This window comes from Prionailurus bengalensis, chromosome A1 (genome assembly GCF_016509475.1).
Source record: "Prionailurus bengalensis isolate Pbe53 chromosome A1, Fcat_Pben_1.1_paternal_pri, whole genome shotgun sequence".
NCBI lineage: Eukaryota > Metazoa > Chordata > Mammalia > Carnivora > Felidae > Prionailurus > Prionailurus bengalensis.
The window spans coordinates 158,403,304-158,428,024 of NC_057343.1; the positions used below are offsets into that span (position 1 = coordinate 158,403,304).

Below are 24,721 nucleotides of genomic sequence, written 5' to 3' on the forward strand. Positions count from 1 at the left end.
CAGAAGCTGTCCAATTCTACAAGGGTATGGCAGAGTGGTAGCTCTTGCAGTCTAACCCAACTAACACTTTTGTAGAAATGTGCGCATAAAGCTATATTCTGTTTTTCAAAATTTCTCTAGATTACTTGTTTATAGACTAGTGAAAATGTATAATACGTTTATCAGTGTTCTGTCCAAACAACTATCCTTCAATATTTTTTTCTTCAAATTCAAGGCATTGATCACACAGGAATCTGCTTATAAGATTATCTATCTATCTACCTATCTATCTGTTATCTATCTCCATCCATCCATATATAATATACATCTACATATTATTTATGATACATAGACTTATAATCTTTATATGAATGTTTAGGACAGAAGTGTTGCCTTTTGTTCTAAACCCAAGCCTTTCCTTGGGTGTGATTCTGAACACAGTCATTGCTTTGAGTAATGAGGTAAAAAAAAAAAAAAAAAAAAAAAAAAAATTGTTGGGGAAGAGGAGGCTGGGGACTATGGGATTCCATGATATTGAACTAAATTTCCTCCTTTGCACAGGAGGAGAGAGGAGTTCTGTGCTTTCTTCTTGTGCTTTTCCGGGGTCAGGGTCTCTCTCATTAACTGAGTACAACACAGAAATATATTCCAGAATTAGGAATCAGGAAATGTACATTTAAATTGTGAGTTGGCCATAAATTATCCCTGGCTTTAAGCATGTCTCCTCAGGACTTTCTTACAATGAGGGATAAATTATGATTTCTAAAGCCCTTGCTAGTTACCAAATTCTTTGATGCTCTCTGACTTGCTCTGCTTTGTGTGTGGCTCTCCCTGAATTCTCTCCACCAATTCCTTAGATATGTATTAAGGTATGTTGTATGTAGAATCTGAGAATAGACTTTATAAGACTAGGATTTGTATGATCCTGTTTTGCTTCTCTGCCTTGCTAGTGGAAATCATTCTGGAGTGTTTTCTTTCTCCTTGTGAGTAAGGATAATATTTTTGTTTTCCTCTTACCAAAGATTTTAACTTCCCACCATAGTGGATTAATCCACAACGGAGACTAGGTATCATTTATTCTTATTGTTCCAGTTGTATGCTTGGTTATTTCTTAGGGATAAAGCTTTCTGTATTCCCTAGATAGCCAACCAGAGGTTCTGAGATTCAGCAAGGAAAATGGGTGGAGGGTGAGGGGAGAGGGGCTGGCTCTCGAATTCTGGGGTTGGAACAAAGAAATGTCTGAAAGATTACAGAAAGGTAAACCAAGCGCTAAATCCTAGGTGGAGGCTAGAGACGGGTTGGAGACTGCTAAGTCACATGACCACTATTATTGGAGGCCACCATCTAGAGCAAGCAGATGTGAGAGTGCAGATAGGTGTAGTCATGGAAGAGGTTCTCTGGAACTCTGGATAGGAGATCCAGGCAACCTTTTCTAGATTCCAGGAGTCCCAGCTGTGGGTAGAAAGACACTTAGGATTATAAGATTATACATTAAGATGGAGATGAACCTATTCATTACTCTCAGGTATTTTAATGTTGATCCTAGTAGGACATGATTTGATGGGGGAAATGTGTATTCTTTTAAATTACAAACAGATTTTTGTGTATGTACCTTCTTAAAGTGAACAAACACACAGGTTGTATGTAAACATATTTTACTAGGCATTCATAGGAGGTTGGACTGTTGTCTGTTTCCCAGGTAACAGAGGCCTGCATGGATTTGGGACCCCACGTGTCTCAGCCAGCGAAGTGAGTTTTCATTTAGCCGGTTCACTCACTGCTAAGAATACTGCACAGGGCTTATTCTCATGTAGCACATGCCATACTTGAGGGCAAGTTCCCCTGACAGCTATGATCAGAGATGCCGTAGACTAGGTAATCCTTATTTCTTCAGACATTTCAGTACAGTTTTCCAGATTCTCTAACCAACCTATATATATTACCAAAGCATATTGTACATTTCCTTTTTTTTTTTGTCTTCCTTTATAGATAAATTGTCTAAGGAATTGCAAAACTTATCAAGCCAGAAAACCTCTGTGGTTTTATAACACTTCCCTGAAGTTTTTCCTTAATAAACCAATGCTTGCTGATGTTGTCTTTGAAATACAAGGTATGGCTAATTTTTTTGCAAAGTTCATTACTTGTTTTTATTCCTTATTTTCTTACCTAACTCTCTATTTCAGCTTTGAATATTTTAGATGAAGAAATGACTATTCTGTAATGCAGATATAGATTAGTACTGTTTGAATTGCAGCAGAATCTAGGGAAGTGAAAGAAAATTATATTTTCCACTTTTTTTTTTACCCTTAACACATGCTTCATTAACATTTAGGGACCAGTGTGCAATGGAGTGAATTGTAATATCACCTCATTGTGTATTTTTGTCTGTTCATTTCTTTAAGATGCTACTTCTTGAGTCACCTGAAACCAGCCCCCTTTACATTGTATTACCTGTAACTGGTTCGGTTCTTTTTATTTGAGCAAAAGGAACTAACTGTGCATTGAGGGCCATGCCCAGCTTACATTAGGCATTGGTAGATATTGCTACACTTATTCGTCATAGTACTCTGAGAATTATCACCAGAGCAACTGAGAGTTGCTTTTTATCTCTGTAGGAAAGTAATGCTGCCTAATTTTAATAACGGTAAGCTGTTTTAATGCCCATTATTGATTATTCGCTTGGATGATTTTGCCACTTGAGTAGATTAAAAGCTTAATCATAAAAATGAAGAGTCAGGTACCTTTAACTGTGCAAGAAGGCTAGGGGTTGTTTCCAGATGTATTAAATAGAACTTCAGGTGGGCTATTACTAAAAGCAAGATATGATGCTAATTTTATGATAGAAATGGATGGCAGCTAATAGTCACTTGCCTTTTAAAATTTTCCCCCAGAAAGATTCATTTTAACTTTGGCCACTGGCCAAGGCAGAATTGGAAACTTTCCCAAGTGCCTTCAGATAAGCTACAGTCAGTGCTGTTTGAAATGTGAGATGAGACATTGAGAATGGGACAATAAGAGTGACCTTGAAATACATAAAGAATGATTTGGGGGGGAGGAAGCTAACAAGAGACCGCATTTGCTTATAATTTGCCTAGGAAGCCTTCACACCAAACATCATGTTAATGTAACCCACCGAAAAGATGTTCGAAGGGAATATGCAACATATGAAAACATATGTTAAGAGAAAAGAAATAAGCAATGATGTGGAGAATTCTTTCTCCTTATAGTCTCTTGCTTTTCTCTCACAATTCTACCTCCTAACCCTTTTGTGGGCATCTGCCCATGGCCCCTACCTATGTGGAGGCTGGGTGCGGGAGGGCCCGCTGTGGGCTGTGCTGATGCTCAGCTCCTGGGCTGTCCTTTGTCTCTCATCAGCTCAAAAACCAAGGCCTCCCAAGGAGCCAGGAGCTGAGACAAGCAGGTATGAGTGGAAGCAGGGTCTACCAACAGCTTCTCTGCCATCTGGCCACCTGTGGGAGGAGAGGCAAGTTTAGCTTCTGAAGAGTTTGAGGAGGGGAGCTCTAGCGTGCAGAAGGGAGCAGTGTTGTCCCCTCTGGAGAAAGGCTGAACCTGAGGTCTGCAACTCGAGCTTTAGCCTTGGCTCTGCATTCCCACAAGAGTGTGTTCTTAGGGCAGTCACTTAACGTGGCTTGCATCGTTAAGTCTTTTCGTTTCCAGAGTGATGAAGGTAAACCATAAGGTTCTAAAAGGTCATTTTTAGTGCTAAGCTTGTGGAGGGGGTAGTGGTCAGGACTAGAAAGACCCGGTTGGGATCTTGCATGGGTGCATATTTGCCATATTGGTGTGGCTGCTTTACTTTATATCTGGTCTCTTGTTTCCTTGCCTATAACATGGGGATACTCATTTCTACCTGGTAGAGCAGTCATGAGGATTGAGATGGTGCATTATTATAAAGGTATATTTAAAGGCCAGATGGTACATACTCTAAGTCTCTCTTGTCCTAGGCAAGTTTCCTGTTTTCATAGTAAAACAGAAACATTCTGAACATTTGGTTTTTAAAACCTGGAAAGTAATGTGAAGAAGGTATGACAAATGTAGGATTTTATTTTAATATATAATAAAAACAAAGATCTTTGATAATCTGCGTTATTAGAAAACTTGGGATTTTAAATTTTATTTCGGTCTTAAACATTCTTTCTTAAAAAAAAGTTTTGGGGATCCTGGGTGGTTCAGTTGATTGAGTGTCCTACTTTGGCTCAGGTCATGATCTCACGGTTCATGAGTTTGAGCCCCGAGTCCGGCTCTGTGCTGACAGCTCAGAGCCTGGAGCCTTCTTCAGATTCTGTGTCTCCCTCTCTCTCTGCCCCTCCCCTACTCGTGCTCAAAATAAATAAACATTAAAAAAAATTTTTTTAAGTCTAAAACTAACAGAAATTAAATACTACAAAAGAAAAGTTACTTTAGGCCTTGATATTTTCAAAGAACATGTTTATCTTTTAACTAGAAAATTGATGCTTTTTTTCTCCTTTAATTCTTCAGCTTTATCTTACTGCTGGTTGGTATAAAAGCCCTGGATTGTGTTCATTCAGCATATTTTATACAGTGTTTCTATATTTATACAGCTTATATACTATGTTGAAAAATGTGACTGTACTGAGGTATAGTGTTACAGTTTCACAATAGAACAATTTATAATACCGAACAGTAGTTTGAAAAGGTGAGAAACAGAAGTTGTGGTTTTCTTAACTGGAGATATAACGGTTTTCCAAACCAAATTCCGAGCTTGAAATGGGCTGAAAATGCTTTAATGAGTGTTTTGTTGCTAGTTTTGTAACTCTGTTGGAACTATATTGTCAATGGAACATTTCTGTTAAAATTACAAGGTTGCTTATCAAATTCTTTCCCCATCTCCTGTCCACTTGGCATTTTTGGTCAATCTTAAATCCCTCCTCTCAAGCCAAATAACAGGCTATAAAATTAAGCAATGCTTCTCATTTTCCTTCTCTTTTTCTTCAATAGTTCACTACTTAATATTTTTAAACCTTAGAATTACAAGTCCAATTGTATTACCTGTTTGAATTCTTTGTCAATTGCTGTGTACAGCGCTCTCCAGCATGCTTAATCGTGGAAACCACCCATCGGTGGACACAGGCCGCCTAATGGCAAAAGGGCAGGGAAGGGAAGGAGCAAAGAGGGGATGATGCCTGCTAGCAGGTGTGTGATGGCCCGGTAGCAATGCTCACTATTATGTAGCCTCTTCTCCCTGCTCCCGTGGGAGGTGCATTTGTGCAAATCATAGCTCTAAGCACTGAGCTCAGAATTGGCAATGGTGGGCATTGTTTGTGAATCGTACTGACTTTGGAGAAAGTCACTGGGCTTAGGTGGAACTCTTCCCTTCTTTTCTGAACCTGAAGGTGTTTTGCTTGGACCTGAAGAGGCTGAGTAATCCAATCATTATAAATATTTTAGAGAAGAATATATGCTCCTGAGAGGTAGGAGACTTTAAGGAGGTATAGGCGAAGACTCTTGGGCAGAGTGGAGTGGTTTGGCTCATACTTTTTCGAAGTCTTCCTCATTCACACCGGCTGTGGTGTCTTGCACCAAACTAAAAGCTTGACTGCCCGAAAGCAGGGTAGTTTTGTCTTCCTCATCTTTGTATCTTTAATACTTAACACGGTGATTGGCTCATGGTGGCTGCTCAGAAATGGTGTGTGAAGCTGATCTAGACTGAACTGAAGGCTGCTGTGGATTCGTGGTCTTCTAAGGTGGTGGGAGTGGTGACAAGTGCTTCTCCACCCACGTGCCATCTGGTGCTGCCTTGGTGTGGTGGCACAGTAGCTGCAGACCTTAGCAGGCTTTCATTAGAGAGCCGGTGTAGTCTCCTGAGCTTCAGTGAAGGGTATGGGCTGAGGGGCCTTTAAAAGTTAAAGGAGCTCCAGTTCTCCCAGAAGCAGCACTCTTCCCTGAGGAGGTGGTACCCTGGAGAGACACCTGGGGACTAGGTCATTCCCATCCCAAGTCTTCCAGAAGGTCTGAAATGCTCCCTTTGACTCCATAAAAGATCCCCTCACCATATTTGCTGTATGTAACACATGGACTGCTTAAGCCGAGGGATAGTTCACTTTCTACAGTTTCTTGTTTCTGATAAGGGGAAGCCTGGCCAGGACCTGCTCTTTGAGTGTGTCCAAGACGGGCAATGGCAGTGTTTTCTTGGGAGGCACACGGGTAAGAATGGGTGATGGTATTTCAAGCCAATTGCAAAGGATACATGTTTCATTATAAAAATAGGAAGCAAAATATTTCATGTCAGTGTTTCTGTCTTCAGAAAATATGAACTAAGTAGCAAATAATTGCCAGTCTTAATTTCCTGTCTTCTAATTGTTGGTTTCAAAGTCATTTTTGAACTCTTTGTTTTTCAGATAAAAACTAAAACATTTCTGGTTGATGCTGGTCATCTCCCCAAAATTTGCTTTCTGACATCAGCTTAGCTGTGCTTAATGCAATACCACTGTCATCAAAAGGACAATTGCTAGACTAAGAATTCTGCAAGTTTATGTAACTTAACTTTGTTTCCCCTTTGAACCTTGCAGGTACAACAGTGCCAGCCCACAGGGCCATCCTGGTGGCCCGTTGTGAAGTGATGGCAGCTATGTTTAATGGGAATTACATGGAAGCAAAGAGTGTTCTGATTCCAGTTTATGGAGTTTCCAAAGAGACTTTCTTGTCATTCTTAGAATATCTATACACAGACTCCTGTTGCCCAGGTGAGCAGTATAAATATCGAGTAATATCTCCTAATTCTTTATTTCCTTGTCACTCATTTTGATAAATTGCATTCTGTGAAATTTGTTTTTGTGTAAGACTTATCAGAGTTGACATCATGGGATGTGCTAATCAGGTGGAGGTGGTGTTGGGATAACAGTCAGTTTTCAGTCAGCTCAGGTGGAGGAGCAGTGGTTGGATACCTCTTTCAGGCTTTCAGACTCAGGCGTAAGTCCCAGCCAGCACCAATAGTGTGCTGTGGGCACCCTAGAAATGGAGGTGTCTGATGGTTCCCAGTGACCACTCTAATTCTATAGATTGGGACAGAGAGCTCCTTGGAGGACTATCCTTCCATAAAGAGAAGAGGGTTAGGTAGTTGCTTTTATGGCTCTAACTTCTGATTGAGGCACTTTCAAGGACTTTGGATATTCTGAGACACCCCCCCCCTTAGTTATCTGTGGCCCAGAGAATGTGGGTTTTTTTTTAAGGCCTTCTTCTGACTTTTAAAGTCATATTCTCCTTAAGCTAACTTGTCCAAAAACTTTATCTAAGATGTTTAGGATGCCTAGTGGACTATAGGATTTATTTCCCTACTCACTGACTTAAGACTGTATTTGTCTAAGAACTAATCATCTTTGGCAGCTGCAGGTTGGAACAGATCTTGTAGGTTTTTTCCAGCTGTGGTGGTGGGTGGGGGGGAAGTAGAGGGGAGGGGGTCCTTGGAGAAATTGCAAAATCCTTTCAAAAGGCCTAGAGCCTTGGGATGCAGGAAGCCCCTTTAATTAGTCTTCATCCTCTGGCCACCAGATGGCTCCCACCACAAACAGGACCAGAGCAAATCTCTGGTGGTTTACTTCATTCAGGAGCCCGTGACCTTGATAACAGAACCTGGCCTAGTGAAGATAAAAAGAAAACACACATTTCAGACCATCCCTCTCTTCAGATTTATTGCTTTCATTTTTAGATTTGGAAGATTTCCCAGTGTGTTATTAAAATCTCTTAAGTTTTAAACAAGTCATGAGCCCTCTAGTGAAAGGTTTAGAAGATAAAAAAAGAAAATTCCTTTTTTAAAAAGAAAAAAAAAAATTTAATGTTTGTTTATTTTTTAGAGAGAACAAGTGGAGGAGGGGCAGAGAGAGAGAGAGAGAGGGGAAGACACAGAATCTGAAGCAGACTCCAGGCTCTGAGGTGTCAGCCCAGAACCCGACATGGGAATCCAGCTCACAAACCTTGAGACTATGACCTGAGCCGAAGTCCAATGTTCACCCAAATGAGCCACCCAGGCGCCCCAGAAAATTCCTTTTTTTAACTGAATTAATTCTGGTCTTGCAGCGAGCTGTACAGTACTTTGGAGCCAGTTATAGTTGCTACTGTCAGTGTTAAAGACTGGCTTATCATTTTTGCTTGATAAAAAGGAAAGATCAATTCTCATCAGAATGTGTGTTATTGTTTATTTCATTATTTTAGTACTGGCAAATTTGTATATTAAATAAAAACTTGGACCCACATTTAAAATAAGAAAAGTTCATTTTGGGGCGCCTGGGTGCCTCAGTCGGTTAAGTGGCCGACTTCGGCTCAGGTCATGATCTCACGGTCCGTGAGTTCGAGCCCTGCGTTGGGCTTTGTGCTGACCGCCCAGAGCCTGGAGTCTGTTTCAGATTCTGTGTCTCCCTCTCTCTCTGACCCTCCCCCGTTCATGCTCTGTCTCTCTCTGTCTCAAAAATAAATAAACGTTAAAAAAGAAAAAATTTAAAAATAAATAAAAAAAAAAGAAAAGTTTGTTTCTCAGTCATCCTCCCACTAGAGTAATTAAAGCTTCAAATTTTAGGTTTTCTCTTACTAATTACAAAAATGCTCAGAGAAGTGCGAACAACTATAGGACAAAGCACTTTAAAAGTCGGTAAAAGGTGTGGGGGGAAAGTGAGTCAAAATGAATAGTCAAAAAGCAGATCAGATACTAAAATGTTTGCATTGGGAAAGAAAGGTAATCTAAGTTAAGTATTGATCATACACAGTGTTCTTGTTTCCTAGCTACAAAACAATGTGAGGAATTTAAGGAGGGGTTAGAAAGAGAATTACCTGAAAAATCACTTAGAAGGAAGAGTTTAAAAAACAACAATAATAACAAGAAGTACCTAGGTGGCTCAGTTGGTTAAGTGCTGACTTCAGCTAGCGTCATGGTCTCATGGTTTGTTTCCTGAGTTCAAGCCCCATGTCGGGCTCTTTGCTGACAGCTCAGGGCCTGGAGCCTGCTTTGGATTCTGTTTCCTTTTCTCTCCCTGCCACTCCCCTGTTCGTACTCTGTCTCTGTGTCTCTCTCAAAAATAAAAAAAAAAACATTAAAAATTTTTTTTTAATAATTAATTAAAATAGCATAACCTGAGTGATTTCCAGGGGCTAAGGGAAGGGGGAAATGGGGAGTTATTGCTTAATGGGTGCGAAGTTTTGGTTTGGGAAGAAAAAGGTTCTAGAGAAGGATGATGATGATAGTTAGATAACAATGTGGATGTACTTCAATGCCACTGAGCCGTACACTTTAAAATGGTTAATGATAAATTTTATGATATGTTTGTTTTACCACAATATAAACAAACAAACCTGGGAGTAAAGGCAAGAGAGGAAAAATTTGCAAGGATTTAGTTTAGCTAGCAGAAGGAATTACACAGTAGCCTGAGAATTGGTTATTAAGGGCAATTGTAGATTCCCCTTCTCTGAAGAATTAAAAAAAACAAACAAAAACAAAAAACGAAAAAAACAATGGGGGCGCCTGGATGGCTCATTTGGTTAAGCTTCTAACTCTTGATTTCAGCTCAGATCATGATCTCACAGTTCTTGGGATAGAGCCCTGTGGGGGCTCTGCGCTGACAGTGTGAAGTCTGTTTGAGATTCTCTCTCTCCCTCTCTCTCTGCCCTTCTCCTGCCTGTGCTCTCTCTCAAAATAAATAAATAAACTTAAAACAAACAAAAAAAACATCGAAAAGATTCACTCTGGAGTGTAAAGGCTTAAATTAATTTTTTTTTTTTTTAAAACGGCCTAATAGGGGTGCCTGGCTGACTCAGTGGGTGGAGAGTGGGACTCTTGATCTCAGTGTTGTGAGTTCAAGCCGTGTTGGGCACAGAGATTACTTAAAAACAAAATCTTAAAATTAAAAAAATAAATAAAATGGCATAATAGTGTATAATGCAGACTCACTCCCTCAAAGCTTTTCTGTGCATTCTATTGTGCATTGGATGATACGGTCAGCATTTTTTGTTGTTGGTGGTGGTTTGCCTGTTGTTATTTCGTTTCAGGTCATAAAAGAAATGGCTTTATTGTCCATTTTCTCTTATTTCCCTTCCCACATCAGCTGGCATTTTTCAGGCTATGTGTCTTCTGATCTGTGCTGAGATGTATCAGGTGTCCAGACTGCAGCACATCTGTGAGCTGTTCATCATCACACAGCTGCAGAGCATGCCAAGCAGGGAACTGGCGTCCATGAACCTGGATATAGTTGACCTGCTCAAGAAAGCCAAGGTAATTGGCCCTATGCATCTGGTTGTTGGTTTAAAAAAAAAAAATCTTCTAAAAATTATACTTAAAAAATGTTTCTGCTTATGGAGAGATTTATTAGTGTTTGTCTTAGTCTGGAAGTTTGGTGAAATGAGGGTAAAGTGCCCTCACAGCAATTTCTGTGGCTAGACAATTTTGAAGCATACGATTTTTGCACAGTCCTTTTCTAAGGAGGTCGAATTTGCTGATAGGAAATGTTTCAACTGAATGGCAGCCTCTATTAGAGTCATTTAAATATGTTGCTTTACTATGCCATATAGGCATTATAGGAAATGGAATTTACATTGCATTTCACCCAATCACATCTTAGGGTTCATGAAAGACAAATGATAGAATTGGTCTGTACACACTGATAGAGATGGTTAGGCTAAACTCATTTATTTGTTCATTCATCCATCCTTCCACTTCAGGGACATGTTTTGAAGTTCCCAGTTGTTTGTAGGAAGTATTGGTTTACTTCATTAATCTTTGCAAATGCCTTTTGTTGATCTGGCTCGTGGTATCATGAATATATTCAGTAAAAATGTTTCAGTTGACAGTCACTCCAGCACACTGTACTTTCTGGCTTCTAAGCTTAGAGCCATTTTGTTTTTAAGGACTGTATTCCTACACATTCTAGGGAACAGAGTTTACATAGTTAAGCTAATTGTGAATAACTGCAGGTACAAAGATCCTACAGTATGATCTATAAATAAACTCAGATCTATAAACAAACTCAGTCTGCCTTTTTGAAATCTCCTTCTGGAACTTGGAGATACTGTTACAGTCAGAAATCTGCTGTTTCCTCATTCCAACTCTTTTATTCCTAGGAGTAAGAAATGTATCCAGACATGTCAACCTACCCTTGGTTATTCTACCATTCTATCCCCTGTCTTATGAGATTTGTAGGGCTTACAGCAGTCATGGAATGTAATGGTATATATTGAACTTACAGTGAGCTGAACCTTCTGGTCTCTTTTACAGGAGTATATCTGACCCATCTTTGGAGACTATCAGGACGTTGTAAAATATTATCTGGCATACAACATATTGGCTATCCCTATCAGTTTTGATATCCAAAATTAGAAAAATATAATCACTTTGTTTTCAGGTTGCTAAAATGGAGCCACATAATGGGGCCAAGGACAGACTCTGACAGCTAAATGCTTGCCTCCAGGTTGGGATGAATTCATTTAAGCAACATGTATATTTCTGGGTATAGATGGAATTCATTTAAAGGATCTTACTGTCTCCTTAATGATTTTGGGGTTCATTTCTTTCATAATCAAATCTCAACATTGTATGTAGTTAATTTTAAAAATAAAAACGAATTTACAAAACCGAGTAAACTCTTGCATATGGTTGGAGCTTGGGGCCGAGGCTGTTGGCTGGCCGATGAATGCACAAGTGCAGTATGCTGCGTGAGGGCAAGTCTTGCCAACACCGCAAGGGTCTCTAGCCCAGTGAGTAGACTTTGGTAGTAATTCCTATTGCAAGTAAAAGAGAACAAAACAAAAAGAAAAGAAAAAAACCCCACAACACCGAGTAACTTTGATCTTTGTAATAATCTTTACACTGAGTGTGGGATAAATAGCTACCCTCTAGATTTAGTTTAAAAATTCTCTTTTGTCCTTTTTAGTATTTTCACAACCTCAGTTCATTTCTGGTGTGTCATTTTCATACTATTCTAAGAAGTCTGTGAGACAAAAAACATGCTCATGAGCTTCTCTTTCCTTATCTTGTAGTATCCTGTTAGTTCAAAGAACTTCTTGTATGCTTGCATGGATTTTTTAGGTGCCTCCGTCCCCCAAACACACACAAACACATGCACACATGCACATACGTATATGTTTCCTCACCAGTGTCATTGATGATTGTTTTGTCAGACATTTTTTCCATGACTGTGTGGTTTTGATTATGTAATTATCTTTACTTATTTCTCTTCAGTTTTAAAAGTGTAAGATACCAGAGGTGCCTGAGTGGCTCTGTCGGTTAAGCGTCTGACTTCAGCTCAGGCCATGATCTCACAGTTTGTGGGTTCGAGCCCCTCATCAGGTGCTGAGCTGACTGCCCAGAGTCTGGAGCCCGATTTGGATTCTGTGTCTCCCTCTCTCTGCCCTTCCCCAACTCACACTGTCTCTCTGTCTCTCAAAAATGAATAAACGTTAAAAAGAATGAAAATAAAAATAAAAGTGTAAGATACCAACTCCTTTGGAATTTTATTCTTTGTTTCTGAAGACTATTCTGTTTTCTAGGATTAAGTCTCCATTTACCAGTCTTCCTTTATTCTAGTCTATTCTATTCTGGTCCCTAACTTGGCGATTTACAAATCCAAGGTAATAGGATAATTTTCTTGCTCAGTTGTCTTTGAAGTTCCTAGTTTGAGGCTTTAGTTCACCAACCAGTTCATACTGTTGGTCAAAATTTAGTTAAACTTTGCTTCATTGTTTCTCTAATAGAAGGGGAAACTGTCTTTTAGCAGAATTAGACTTTGAGTAGCTTTCTGAATAAGCAAGGTTTCCGATCACTCTGTTATCCTCTCTGCTAGTTTTGTAGTGTTTATCAGGAAAGCGTCCTTCATACCTTCCATGTGGTGGAGCAGTTTGGTGTTCTGTTACTTGGCCTTCTCTAACCTTTCTGGGTTCGTTACCATGATTCTACCTTCAGGTTAGTATCCATCAAGTTGGACTCGAAAATACAAAAGAAGCTTCTTTCCCTAAATCAGATTAATTTCTCTGAATTGAAGTAAAGATCTCCTTAGCCCTACTCCCTTTTAAATCCTATCTAGCCAAACATTGGTGATGCCTGTGAAGTCCTGTTAACTCTCATCTTAAAGTTTTAAACTCCTTATCTTACTTACGATCTATGCATTAATATTTGGCTGCTTTAGGCCACCAGTTTGGTTTCTGGCCTTTTCCTCGTGAGTTTCTGGGTGTTTTCTCCACCATTATTATTCTTCACAGAACTATTAAATGCTATAGCATTTGACTTATAGTATTTTTATTCTGTTATTTATTGCAGTTTAAACCTAGCACATATTTTTCCAGAAAAGTAGTTTTTACAGTGAAATGCATTCTGTCTCTGGCTAAAAGCCTACAATTGTGACATCTTAAATCTTGGTCAAAAATAAAATTCTGCATTATAACCATGTTTTTATAGCCAGCTATTCATTTCAGTGATCTTCGTTCTGTTTAAAGGCACAGCCCTTAGGTCATTTTCTGAACTTTTATTTGTGGGTTATCTTCTCTGGGTTAATCATCTGATAGTCTGCTGGCTTCTGTTAAAATAGCTGCACATTCTTATTCTGTCTCCTTGAGATCACTCACATTTGCTAAAAGATAAGGTGAATAAAAATTGTTAAAATGTGACGTGGTCATAGCTGAATTAAAGTGTCTTTCTTGCACAAAGTGTCAGAATTTGTGATTTTGTATAATGAAAATGAGAGGGACCTGTGGGTTTACATGTGAAAATATTCCCACGTTATAACTTTTTAGAAGAGCAATACTGGAGTTTCCTCCTTAAGATTTGAGATTATAAATTTTTCTTCAATTTCTCATTACTTATTGCTTATATTTTTGAGCTTCCCTTTTTTTTTAAATTTTTTTTAATGTTTTTTATTTTATTTTTGAGACAGAACATGAGCAGGGGAGGGTTAGAGAGAGAGGGAGATACAGAATCTGAAGCAGGCTCCAGGCTCTGAGCTGTCAGCACAGAGCCCGACGCGGGGCTCGAACTCACAGACAGTGAGATCATGACCTGAGCCGAAGTCGGAAGCTCAACCGACTGAGCCACCCAGGCGCCCCTGAGCTTCCCTTTTAAGAGCTATATTTAGCATAAAGGTGGGAACAACCTAAATGCCCATCAATAGATGAGTGAATAAATAAAATGTGGCATGGACATACGGTGGAATATTACTCAGCTTTAAAAAGGTATGAAATTTTAATCCGTGCTGCAACATAGATGAACCTTGAGGACATTATTCTAAGTAAAATAAACAGAGAAAGCCTAACTACTGTCTAATTCAGTGTTTATGAGGTACCTAGAATAGTCAAATTCATAGAAAATAGAGTAGTGGTTACCAGGGACTAGGGGCAGGGGTAAAAGGGGAGTTACTATTTACTGAGTACAGAGTTTCAGTTTGGGATGGTAAAAACATTCCGGAAATAGATAGTGGTGACGGTTGCAGAGTAACATGAATGCACTTAATGCCTCTGGTATCCTTAAAGAAGGTTAAAATGGTAAATTTTATGTTACATATATTTTACTGCAGTAATAACAAACAGAACTATACTCCTGTATCAAAGCTGTCTGCCAGCAAGTTACTGTAATCTGAATTGAGTGGTTAGATGGATCTCACTGGACTGGCACAAAGGTGATGATGTCGTAGCTGTGTTGCTCCGAGTTTTCCTTCCATTAGCTGTTGAAACTCAGAGTGAGAAATATGCTGGAAATCCTGCTCACTGTTACAGTATATCCTAGTTTGAAGCAACTGTTCATATAGAACCTTCTCAGAGACATATGTACACGTTGAAACTCATACTTTAGGTTGATGACATTTCCTTCACAAACTATTTTTTGGTTTGCTCCTCAGGTGCACGGGTTCATATTTGGCCAAGTGTGTACCTTTGCTAACCAGAATCTTATCTCTGCAACCCAGACAGAAGTGCAATTGGTGAAGGCCGTGACCTTAGATTAAAAGCTTAAACCAAATCCTCAGGAACCTCAGCCAGTCTTGTTAACTCCTGGTGCAGGTGCCCCTGCTTCAGACGTTTAGCCGCTCCAGCAACTGGAGCTTGTTGTTCATTTGATTTGGTGTCTTCACTGCTATAATTTTATGATTACATGTTGGCAATTCCCCCCCTTTCCTTTCTGCTCTCAGAGTAGGCGGAAACATGGACACAGTGAGCTCCCAGTGGGGTTCTCGTCGCAGACTGTGCTCCCCGCCTGGTGTGCGTTCATGGTCCCTGCATGGTGTCACACTCCATTTCTCTTGCAGTTTCACCACTCCGAGTGCCTCTCAACCTGGCTGCTCCATTTCATCGCCACGAACTACCTCATCTTCAGCCAAAAGCCTGAGTTTCAGGATCTTTCAGGTAGGTTGCTAATTACTGTTTTGAAAAGAAAACTGTTTTTGTTCTTAGATTTGAGACATAACTTGTAGGAATTGTAGCTGTTAAAAAACAAAAAGTTAAAAAAAATAAGTCAGCATCATATAGTCCTCTAAATATGCGGTGCAGGGGCTCCTGGGTGGCTCAGTTGGTGAAGCATCTGACTCTTGATCTCAGCTCAGGTCTTGATCACAGGGCGGTGGGTTCAAGCCACATGTTGGGCTCTGTGCTGGGTGGAAGCCTATTTAGAAAAAACAAAAAACAAAAACACAGTGTGGTAATTGAGGACTCTCTAACTTAGAATCAGCTGGCTATATAAGTAGCTTGACCTGTGTTACACAAGAAGTTTTCTAATGATTGTTTTATAGCTCCATCCATTTTTAAATGCACCTTTTTTTCCTGAAGTAGAGAGCTAAGGTGACCTCAGGTGGTATTTGGCTGTGATAAACGAGATCTTGGTTTTAATCACCTAAGTCAGAAGCAAAATTTAAATAGTACAGATTTCAAAAATTTTTCTTGTGAAAGAATTGAAACTATCATTTACTGTTTATAGCAGTTCTATTGTTCTGATATCTATATTTAAGTATATCTATATAGGAATCCATTATATTACTTGGGAATAACAGGGTTTTTTTGTTGATAAATGTTGCAAAACTTACTGAACAGAGAGTATACATAATGTGATCTGTAAGATAAATTATAAACTTTAAAACCAATCACAGTGTGAGTTTCTGAGTACTGCATAAGAAAAAAGAAAATGAGAACAGAACAGTCATCAGAGTAGACAGTTTAGATCCAATGGTTTGCTCATGTTACCTAGAATAGGCTCAAGGAATAATCAAGTTAAAAGGCAAAGGAAATTAAAGATCACCTAGTTAAGTAGTTTCAAACTCTAAACAGGGACGTGTCCTTGGAGATGCCTGAAGGTTTTCTGAAGAGGGGGCAGAGAGCTGGAAGTAGCTGAGGGAAGAGGGAAGGAAGAAGAGAAGGCTGGAATTTGTACTTCTTGGATGCCCCTGCTTTTATATCTTAGAGTTTTCCATAAAGTTTTACTTGTAAAAGATAATTTGCTGCTAACAGGTTTGAAAATCTCTGGTTTCTTTCAGCTTCTTGCACAGTATAGGAAACTAGGAAACACATAGTCTATTTTTGGCAGCTGTATTCAGTTAGGTGACAAACACTGTATACCTATTGGGAGCCTTCTTACATATAATTTAACTATTAGTGCAGTGGGGCAACATAATAAATTAAAGCAGAATATAGAGATTTACTAACCATATACTTTGTGCAAAAAAGAAACAAACCCCTTCCATTCATAAAGATAAAGTCTGCTTCTTGCTGTTAGTGGGGACATTCTTATACAGTTATTCTTTAAGAAGTTCTTTCAAAATGAAACGAGTGAACATTGTGATTTTAGAACCACCTTCATTATTCTGCCGTAGGTCCCCTTCATTTGTAAAAAAAAAAAAAAAGAATAAGATTGTTTTCCACTTACTATCTTGTATAGAAGTATGCCACACAAGGGAGTACTATTAACAACCTTAGGAGAAAGGTGCTCTATAAATCTGTTGGGTTATAAATTTTTATTTTATCACTTATACAATTGACTGTGAAGTATGTTATGACTGCCTGGCAGAGTGAGAAGCAGGACTCCAGGGTGTGCTTTAAGAAGGTAGGTGAGAAGATGAGGCAATGTCAGTGACTGTCTTATGTTCCTTGGATGGGAGTTAAGGTATCACGAATGTTCTGATTCACTGGTACCTGTTTATGTTTAGGACCTGCTGTGGTGTGTCATTGTAGGCAGTGAAAAAAGCCCCTGGTGGATAAGGGAGAATTTGCTAATCTAATTTAGTAGTCGCAAACTGGAAATCTGTGGGTTGAATGTAGCTGAATATAGTCTGCCAAGTGTCTTATTTGGACCACGTGGTATTACTTTTTTTTAGTGGTCATCATGTAAAAATTGTAACAGTTTCCATTTCTGTCTTCTTTTGAAAAGTTGGAAGACCTGGTTACTCTCAGCCCCTCTTCCCACATGGCAGCAACCTGGAACTGAGCAAGTAGCTGCCCTTTTAAAGGACCGTGTCCCCTCCAGAGTATCGTAGTCACCTCTCCTCCTCCCTGTTGCCTTATACTGGACGTACTTCACAGTGTCACTTGAAGTTGGAAGGGTTCTTGTCACCATCAATTTACAGCTCCCTTAAATAATTTCCCATTTTCGGTTTCAGATATTATCAAATTATTATTGGAATTATGTGAACTGTTTTCTCTCGACTAAAAATTCTTCTTTGAGCGTGTTTAGAAATTGAAAGGTGAGGGGCGCCTGGGTGGCTCAGTTGGTTGAGCATCCAACTTTGGCTGAGGTTATGATATCGCGGTTCATGAGTTCGAGCCCCGCGTCAGCATTGGGCTCTGTGCTGACAGCTCAGAGCCTGGACCCTGCTTCAGATTCTGTGTGTGTGTGTGTTTGTGTGCGTGCGTGTGTTTCTCTCTCTGCCCCTCCCCCACTCAACACTCTGTCTCTCTCTCCTTCAAAAGTAAATAAACATTAAAAAAAAAAGAAATTGAAAGGTGAGAATAGACAAGATGTCATGTTAATCCTGGCATTGATGCAACAGAACTTAGTTAAATAGCTTTTAAATGTTAGATACATTTTATATGCTGGACTGTTTTGAAAACAAATAGCACTACACAGGAATATGAGTTACCCTTGGCATTTATGGATTCATTATTCCCACAGTTTAATTTGGCCCAATATTGTGTTACATATTATATACTGCAAATTTTTTTTTTGTCTTGTTTTGGTTTTTGTTGGCTGCCAGAGCTCACCTGTGATAACTTTTCTATTTTTTTAAATCTAAACCAAGGGAGTAGTCTTAGGTCACCTTTTCTTCCTAATGAAACTACAGCTAACTTCCTTGAGCTGCTAGATTGTTTCTTTATATCCGTGTCCTGCAGCCTGGATCAGGTCCTCATTAATCTGAATTATAATATATGAGGTCAAACAGTAGATGGAGAAGTGGGAACTGACTTAGCAGAAAGAAACCTAAGTACCCACAGAAGGGAATACTATGAGAAACAAGCTGATTCAGCCAGCAGAATACCAAGAAGCCTTAGAAACCTGAGGGACCAGGTATTCAGAAAGCAGAATAAGGGTTGGGGCTGAAAGCAGTACTTAGTTGAAAGTTGATGAAGAAGCTTTTGCTGCACTCCATCCCACCCAGACAGACAACTCCTTCTCCCTCATCATCCTGGAATGGGAGGTTTATTACTGGAGAAATTAAACCAAAAATGTTATAGAATCACAAACTCCAGGTATAGCTGAGAATGGGTTAAGGAGCTGGACTGAAAACTTAGGGGTCATGTGAAATTGTGCATGTTGTATATTTAGCCTCCAGGCTCCTTCTAGGATTTGTGGCAGCCAGGTGTTTGCCTGGCTCCCATACTCTGGGCATGAAATTGAAGCATCTTTCTCTGGCCTCAGAGAAAAAAATATACAGGTGCATTCATTTGGGAATTCTTTCAGTGAACCCAACAAGTATCTGCTCAGTTATTCTACCAGTCAGTAAGTCCTACCCATGACCACAAGATATCCAAATAGCTTTCTAGTGTCTCACTCTTAAATGTAAGGAGATAACCAGGGATCTGCAATTACTTGAGGCAGTGTCCAACATGGAAGACAGATACCAAAACCAAAATAAAATTAATAAACACACAAGAGAAAGAATTTAGAGGCACAAAAAATAGGGAAAAAAACTTTAAAAATTGTAAATTAATATTTTGAAAGAATAAGAGATATAAATCCATAAAGCAGGATAGTTTTGAAAAAAAACCAGTAGTTAATAGAGTTTTAGTTTTGCAAGATGAAAAGAGTTCTGGAGATTGGTTGCACAACAATGTGAATGTGCTTAACTATATACCTAAAAATCGTTAAGATAATAGATTTTATGCTGTGTTTTACCATAATTTAAAAAAAAAATTTTTTTTTTCAACGTTTATTTATTTTTGGGACAGAGAGAGACAGAGCATGAACGGGGGAGGGGCAGAGAGAGAGGGAGACACAGAATCGGAAACAGGCTCCAGGCCATCAGCCCAGAGCCCGACGCGGGGCTCGAACTCCCGGACCGTGAGATCGTGACCTGGCTGAAGTCGGACGCTTAACCGACTGCGCCACCCAGGCGCCCCCATAATTTTAAAACAATACAGGAACAAGAAATAGTTCTTGGAAATTACAAATATGATAGTAAAAACAAAGCAAAAAACCCTAAGTAAATAATGGAGTTGAAACAACTACATAAGAGTTGAAAAGTAAAGATAAGGGCATCTCATAAAAAGGAAGACAAACAGCTAAAGAGACAAGAGAGAAAGATTTTTAAAAAACTGGGGGCTCAGTCTAGGAGATGAAGTATCTGAGTAATAGAAGTTAATACAGAATAAAATTGGAGAGAGGAAATTAGCAAAGAAGTAATACACGAAGTTTTCCTAGTACCAAAGGACCCAAGTCTTCAGATTGAAAGGATCTACTAAGTGCTCAGCTTTATGAATGAACAAGGTCCATCACTGGGACGTGCAAGAACATTGACTACAAATAGAAAAATCTAAAAGTTTTAAAAGAACACAGATCACTTGCCAAGAACTATGAATCTTAATGGTAACAGAGTTTTCAATAACTTTGGAAACTAGAATGCAGTGGAATTCTGTCTTCGACGTCTTGAGGGAAGTTTTCAACCTAGAATTTGGTACCAAACCAAATTACAATTGTATGTAAAGAGGATAAAGATGTTTCATCACAAGCATGGTCTCAAAAGTACTTCATATGTACCCCCTTTTTCAGGGAGCTAATAAAGGTTGTGCTTCACTAAAACTAGAAAAGAAACTGAGTGAAGGACCTAGAGTCTACAAGTGGAGGGATCCAACACAAAAGAAGGAAGCAGGCCTAGAAAGCAAGAGGGTACAGGGCTCTGAGGAAGGGACGTCTCCAGGGCCATGACAAGACCGGCAGCTGCTACCAGAGTAGTTAGATTATCCGGTGACTGTGGTTGGGTGGAGAATGGAATTGAGAGGATGTTAAACAGTTTGGAAGAATAAGTCAGCTATAAAGAAAACTAATTAAATGAAAAGCAAGTCTGTTGTCATCTCCAAGAAAAATAAGTCTTATTTGGGAGAAAAACAAAAAGAACATAAATACTACTTGATAAAGAAGTGGGCAAGATGTATATTATTGTAAATTATGTAATATAAATCCTGATGACTGATTTAACCAAAATTATGTTAAACAATTTTGGAAGCATTGAGTGAAGGGCCGAGGATACAGAGCAGAGCTTGGATCCCATCTGTTAAATAAGGAATCAAGAGTTAATATCTAAACTTGATCCAAAATAAAATATTTGCAATTAACATTGTTTTTTCTAAAAATTTTAGTGGAAGAACGCAGTTTTGTTGAAAAGCACAGATGGCCATCGAATATGTACTTGAAGCAGCTTGCGGAATACAGGAAGTATATTCACTCCCGGAAGTGTCGTTGCTTAGTAATGTAACCCAGAGCTTTTATATACGTACACTTTTTATTATTATTATTATTATTGTTATTATTATTATTATTATGAAGAATGGGATACCTCTGTGTTCCAGTAAAATTCTGTGACTGAAACCAATATGGGCGTTAAAAAGAATTACCATACAGCTTAATGTGTTTGTTAGTCCTCTGGAAAACAAACAAACCAAACAAACAAACAAACAAACAAAAAACTACTATTGTGATCTTAAAAGGGAACAAAATATACCATAGGCTAAAACTAAGGCGTCACCATCCTAATATATAAAGTTGTTATACAGCTATTTTTTCCCTTTAAGATGCCCTGTTGCTTTAGTGATACTAGTACCCCTCCCAGTTAAGAAATGTTTAAATTAAGAAAAAAAATCATGTAGGATTAATTTTAAAATTTCATCATGTCTGATTAATTGCTCTATTAAAATAATGGGCATTTTAAAGACCCGGTATGACTATTTCAATAATGAAAAAATCTAAGGTAGAGCTGATCAGTCTGAAATTTTAAGGAATAGAAATTTGCATGGAATTTTGAAAGTGAAATGCCACGTGGATTCAAATCAGTGACAATGTTTAAACCATCATGAAAAAAAATTATTTTTTTATGTGGACAACCCAACTGTGCCACCTTGTCTCTTCTCTGGATTCTGACTGGGCAGGAGATCTAAACAGAGCTGGCTTTAAGGCCATGTAATGTGTGTAAACACAGGGGCCCATGCTTGGTTCAATGCTCTGCCATTGCCATCTTGGTATTCTTCATAATATTTAAAGAAAGGCCCTGCATTTTCACTTTGTACTGGGGCCCCCAAATTATGTGTATCTCCTGGCAGGATATGTACTGTATTTCATCGCTCAAACATCATTCTCTCTGAAAGCAAAAAAGAGTCATTGACATCAAGGGAAGAGAAGGAGGCATGCTGGAAGGAAGAAATCACATGGGGTTTCCCATCCTTGGGGAAGTCTCTCCTGCCTCTGCTGCCACCTCCTCAGGCAAGGGAGATGTGCCTTGTGGTGTCTCAGCATTAGAACACTCACAGCTCTGGTTCCATAACAGGTGAACAAATGCTTTCTTGATCATTGTGAGACCAGGATGTTAATAAAAGTGACTGACCAGTGTGACTTTAATGCATCATTTATAAAGATGTTCATAGGAAGAGATGCTTTCTGGAGAATTTGTAAGCAAAGGCTCAAGAGTTTTTTGTTTAGTAACTTACTAAGCTTAGGATGTCAGCAGCTTGAATTGTTTGAATTCTGAGGACCGCAAGGTTATTTAATGAGGAGTAGCATGAATTTTGACCTTGAAGATAACCCAGTAAGTTAAAAGAAAGGATATAAATCAGAGACTCATTACATGTAGAGAAAATGGTACTAGGATAGAATTATAGTGTCTCTTGTATCAAATGTCAACAGAAATAATTACATTAGAAGCTCACAAGCCGAGCGATGGAAGATCAGATTACTATTTATTGTTAACATCATTTTCATTTGTAATTCAGTATTGGGATATAATTTTCTTTTAATTTCTAAGGACTTTCGAGGACACCTCTAATTTTTCCAGCTATTCAAAGGTTTAACTAAATGGTTTTATACCATAGTATTAGACAAAGTACTATATAGTTAGTCCTTGGATGTATATCAGCACTGTTAGAGTAAGACAGTAAAAATGCCCTATATATATTTTTAATTAGATTGTATTGATGAAGGTTACTGGAATGCATTTTATGTTTTTTGTATGTTAATCACTTGGGTTCATCAACTATTGGCAAATCCCACTTGACAAGGATAAGCATTGTAAAGAATAAATACTACAGTAGATTTCTAGAAATTCATCATATTTAAGGTCTTTTAAAACACAATAGTCTTATGTTCTTCCTAAGCGTAGTCTTACCCTGTGTGAATTACAGCACTTAATGTTCTAAATCAGTAACTTTTAATCTAGGAAATTGAAAAAATATTAAGTTCTAAAGCAAAAGAAAGTATTTCTTGAAAATACTTGTAAATCTAACATTTACCTAGACCATAGATACTATTTTAGGTTGTTTGACCTGAGTGGAAGTTAGGTTTGGAAGCTGTTGCTCTGTTAGTGTTGAGCATGTAGTTTTTATTATGAAAGTGCTTTACCACCTGTGTGAGTGACTCAGACACACTGATGTCATGGCTCTTCAGAACTAGTCAGAACAGTAATCAAATTAGTTTTTAAACCTAGACTCTTCAATACCTTTGAATTAACTCAATTTAAAATAACAGGAAATTTAAAAATATTTATCAACTATCTTGGAGAAATGAGTGCTCTTTTTGAATTTTTTTTAAATTGAAAGATTATTTCTAGATGAATGTATGCTTTGTGCACATCTCTGCTTCAGTATATTTACCAATCATTTTAATTAGAGAAGATACTGTGTGGTAGAACTAAGGCCTTTTCTTTATGGCCAAGTTTTCACCTTATATAACCCTTTGTATACTTCTGACCACTCTCTGTTCATATTATAAGAGAGTAGGCTTGTAAAATAGACGTTTCAGTAACATAACTGAAATTCACCCTGTCCAAGCCAGCATGGTGGCTTCATATTGGACAGTAACAGAAAACTGAAGAATTGGATAAATTTAACTTCTAAGACAGCTGAACTTTTCAATTGTAATTTTAAAAACTACACTACACTGACATAGTTAATTAGAAAAAAATTTTCCTCAAGAGTACTTTATTTTATTTAAAGCATCTGTTTAATTCAATCTTTAATAATTTTGCTAAGAAGGGTATGTGTGTATTTTAATATAGCCTGACCTGGATTTATATGTTTTTAGTTTTAGTATTTAACATTTTGTAACAAATAAACTTTTTTTAAAACAAGTTTAACATAGCGTCCTGCAATTATTTTACCTTGGATGTTGAAATGCTGAAATAAATTTGGGAATACTGCCTGTGTTTCTCACGCATAATTATGTTTCACAGATAATTTCCATTACATAGAAGATACTTAGAATATTGCTGATGTTGCTGATGCCTATGATGAGATAAAGAAATTTATATTTCCCTTTAACAGCTGCTACTGGCATTTCTCTTACCAAAATAACTGCCTTTATTTAGAAAAATGCTTTGATAATTATTTAGCATAGAAGTAAGCCCTGTGGCTTGAGTGTTGGCTGAGGCCAAGACTTTTGAGAAATATGAAGCCGTTCTGCATAATATAGGGTTAAGAAATTGGAACTTTCCAACAAAATGAAAAGGCAAGCCACTGAATGGGAGAAAATATTTGCAAATCATTTATCTTATGAGTTAATATCCAAAATATGTAAAGAACTCCTATGTCTCAATAGCAACAAAACAAAATAAAACAATGTGATTGAAAAATGGGCAGAGAATCTAAATAGAGATTTTTTTTTCCAAAGAAGACATAGAGATGGTCAACAGGAACATGATAAGATGCTCAGCATCACTCATCATCAGAGAAATGCAAACAAAACCACAATGAAGTATCACCTCACACCTGTCAGAATGACTATTATCAAAAAGATGAGATAACTAATATTGGTTAGGATGTGGAGAAAAGGTAACCCTCATGTGGTGCTGGTGGGAATGTAGATTGGTGCGGCCACTGTGGAAAACAGTGTAGAGGTTCCTAAAAAAATTAAAAATAGAACTACCATATGATGTTGCAGTTCCACATTTGGGTATTTATCTGAAAGAAAAGAAGGAAAATAGCAACTTGAAAAGATATCTGTACCTCCATGTTCACTGCAGCATTATTTACAACAGCCAAGACATGGAAACAACCTAAGTGTCAGTGAATGAATGGATAAAGAAAATAATGTTGTATATCCACAGTGGAATATTATTCA

At 38.3% G+C, this 24,721-nt stretch overlaps 1 protein-coding gene across 2 annotated transcripts in view; it reads left to right on the forward strand.

Annotated features, from left to right (window-relative positions):
• RHOBTB3 (Rho related BTB domain containing 3) overlaps positions 1 to 23,732 on the forward strand; it is a 54,855-nt gene extending 31,123 nt beyond the window's left edge. For both annotated transcript variants that reach the window (XM_043593970.1, XM_043593961.1), the window contains exons 8-12: positions 1,969 to 2,089; positions 6,531 to 6,704; positions 10,050 to 10,216; positions 15,228 to 15,324; positions 20,758 to 23,732. In XM_043593970.1, coding sequence (XP_043449905.1) covers positions 1,969 to 2,089; positions 6,531 to 6,704; positions 10,050 to 10,216; positions 15,228 to 15,324; positions 20,758 to 20,873 — 675 coding nt within the window. In that variant the 3' untranslated portion in view covers positions 20,874 to 23,732. The remainder of the gene's footprint in view (positions 1 to 1,968; positions 2,090 to 6,530; positions 6,705 to 10,049; positions 10,217 to 15,227; positions 15,325 to 20,757) is intronic.
• Positions 23,733 to 24,721: the final 989 nt, after the last annotated feature.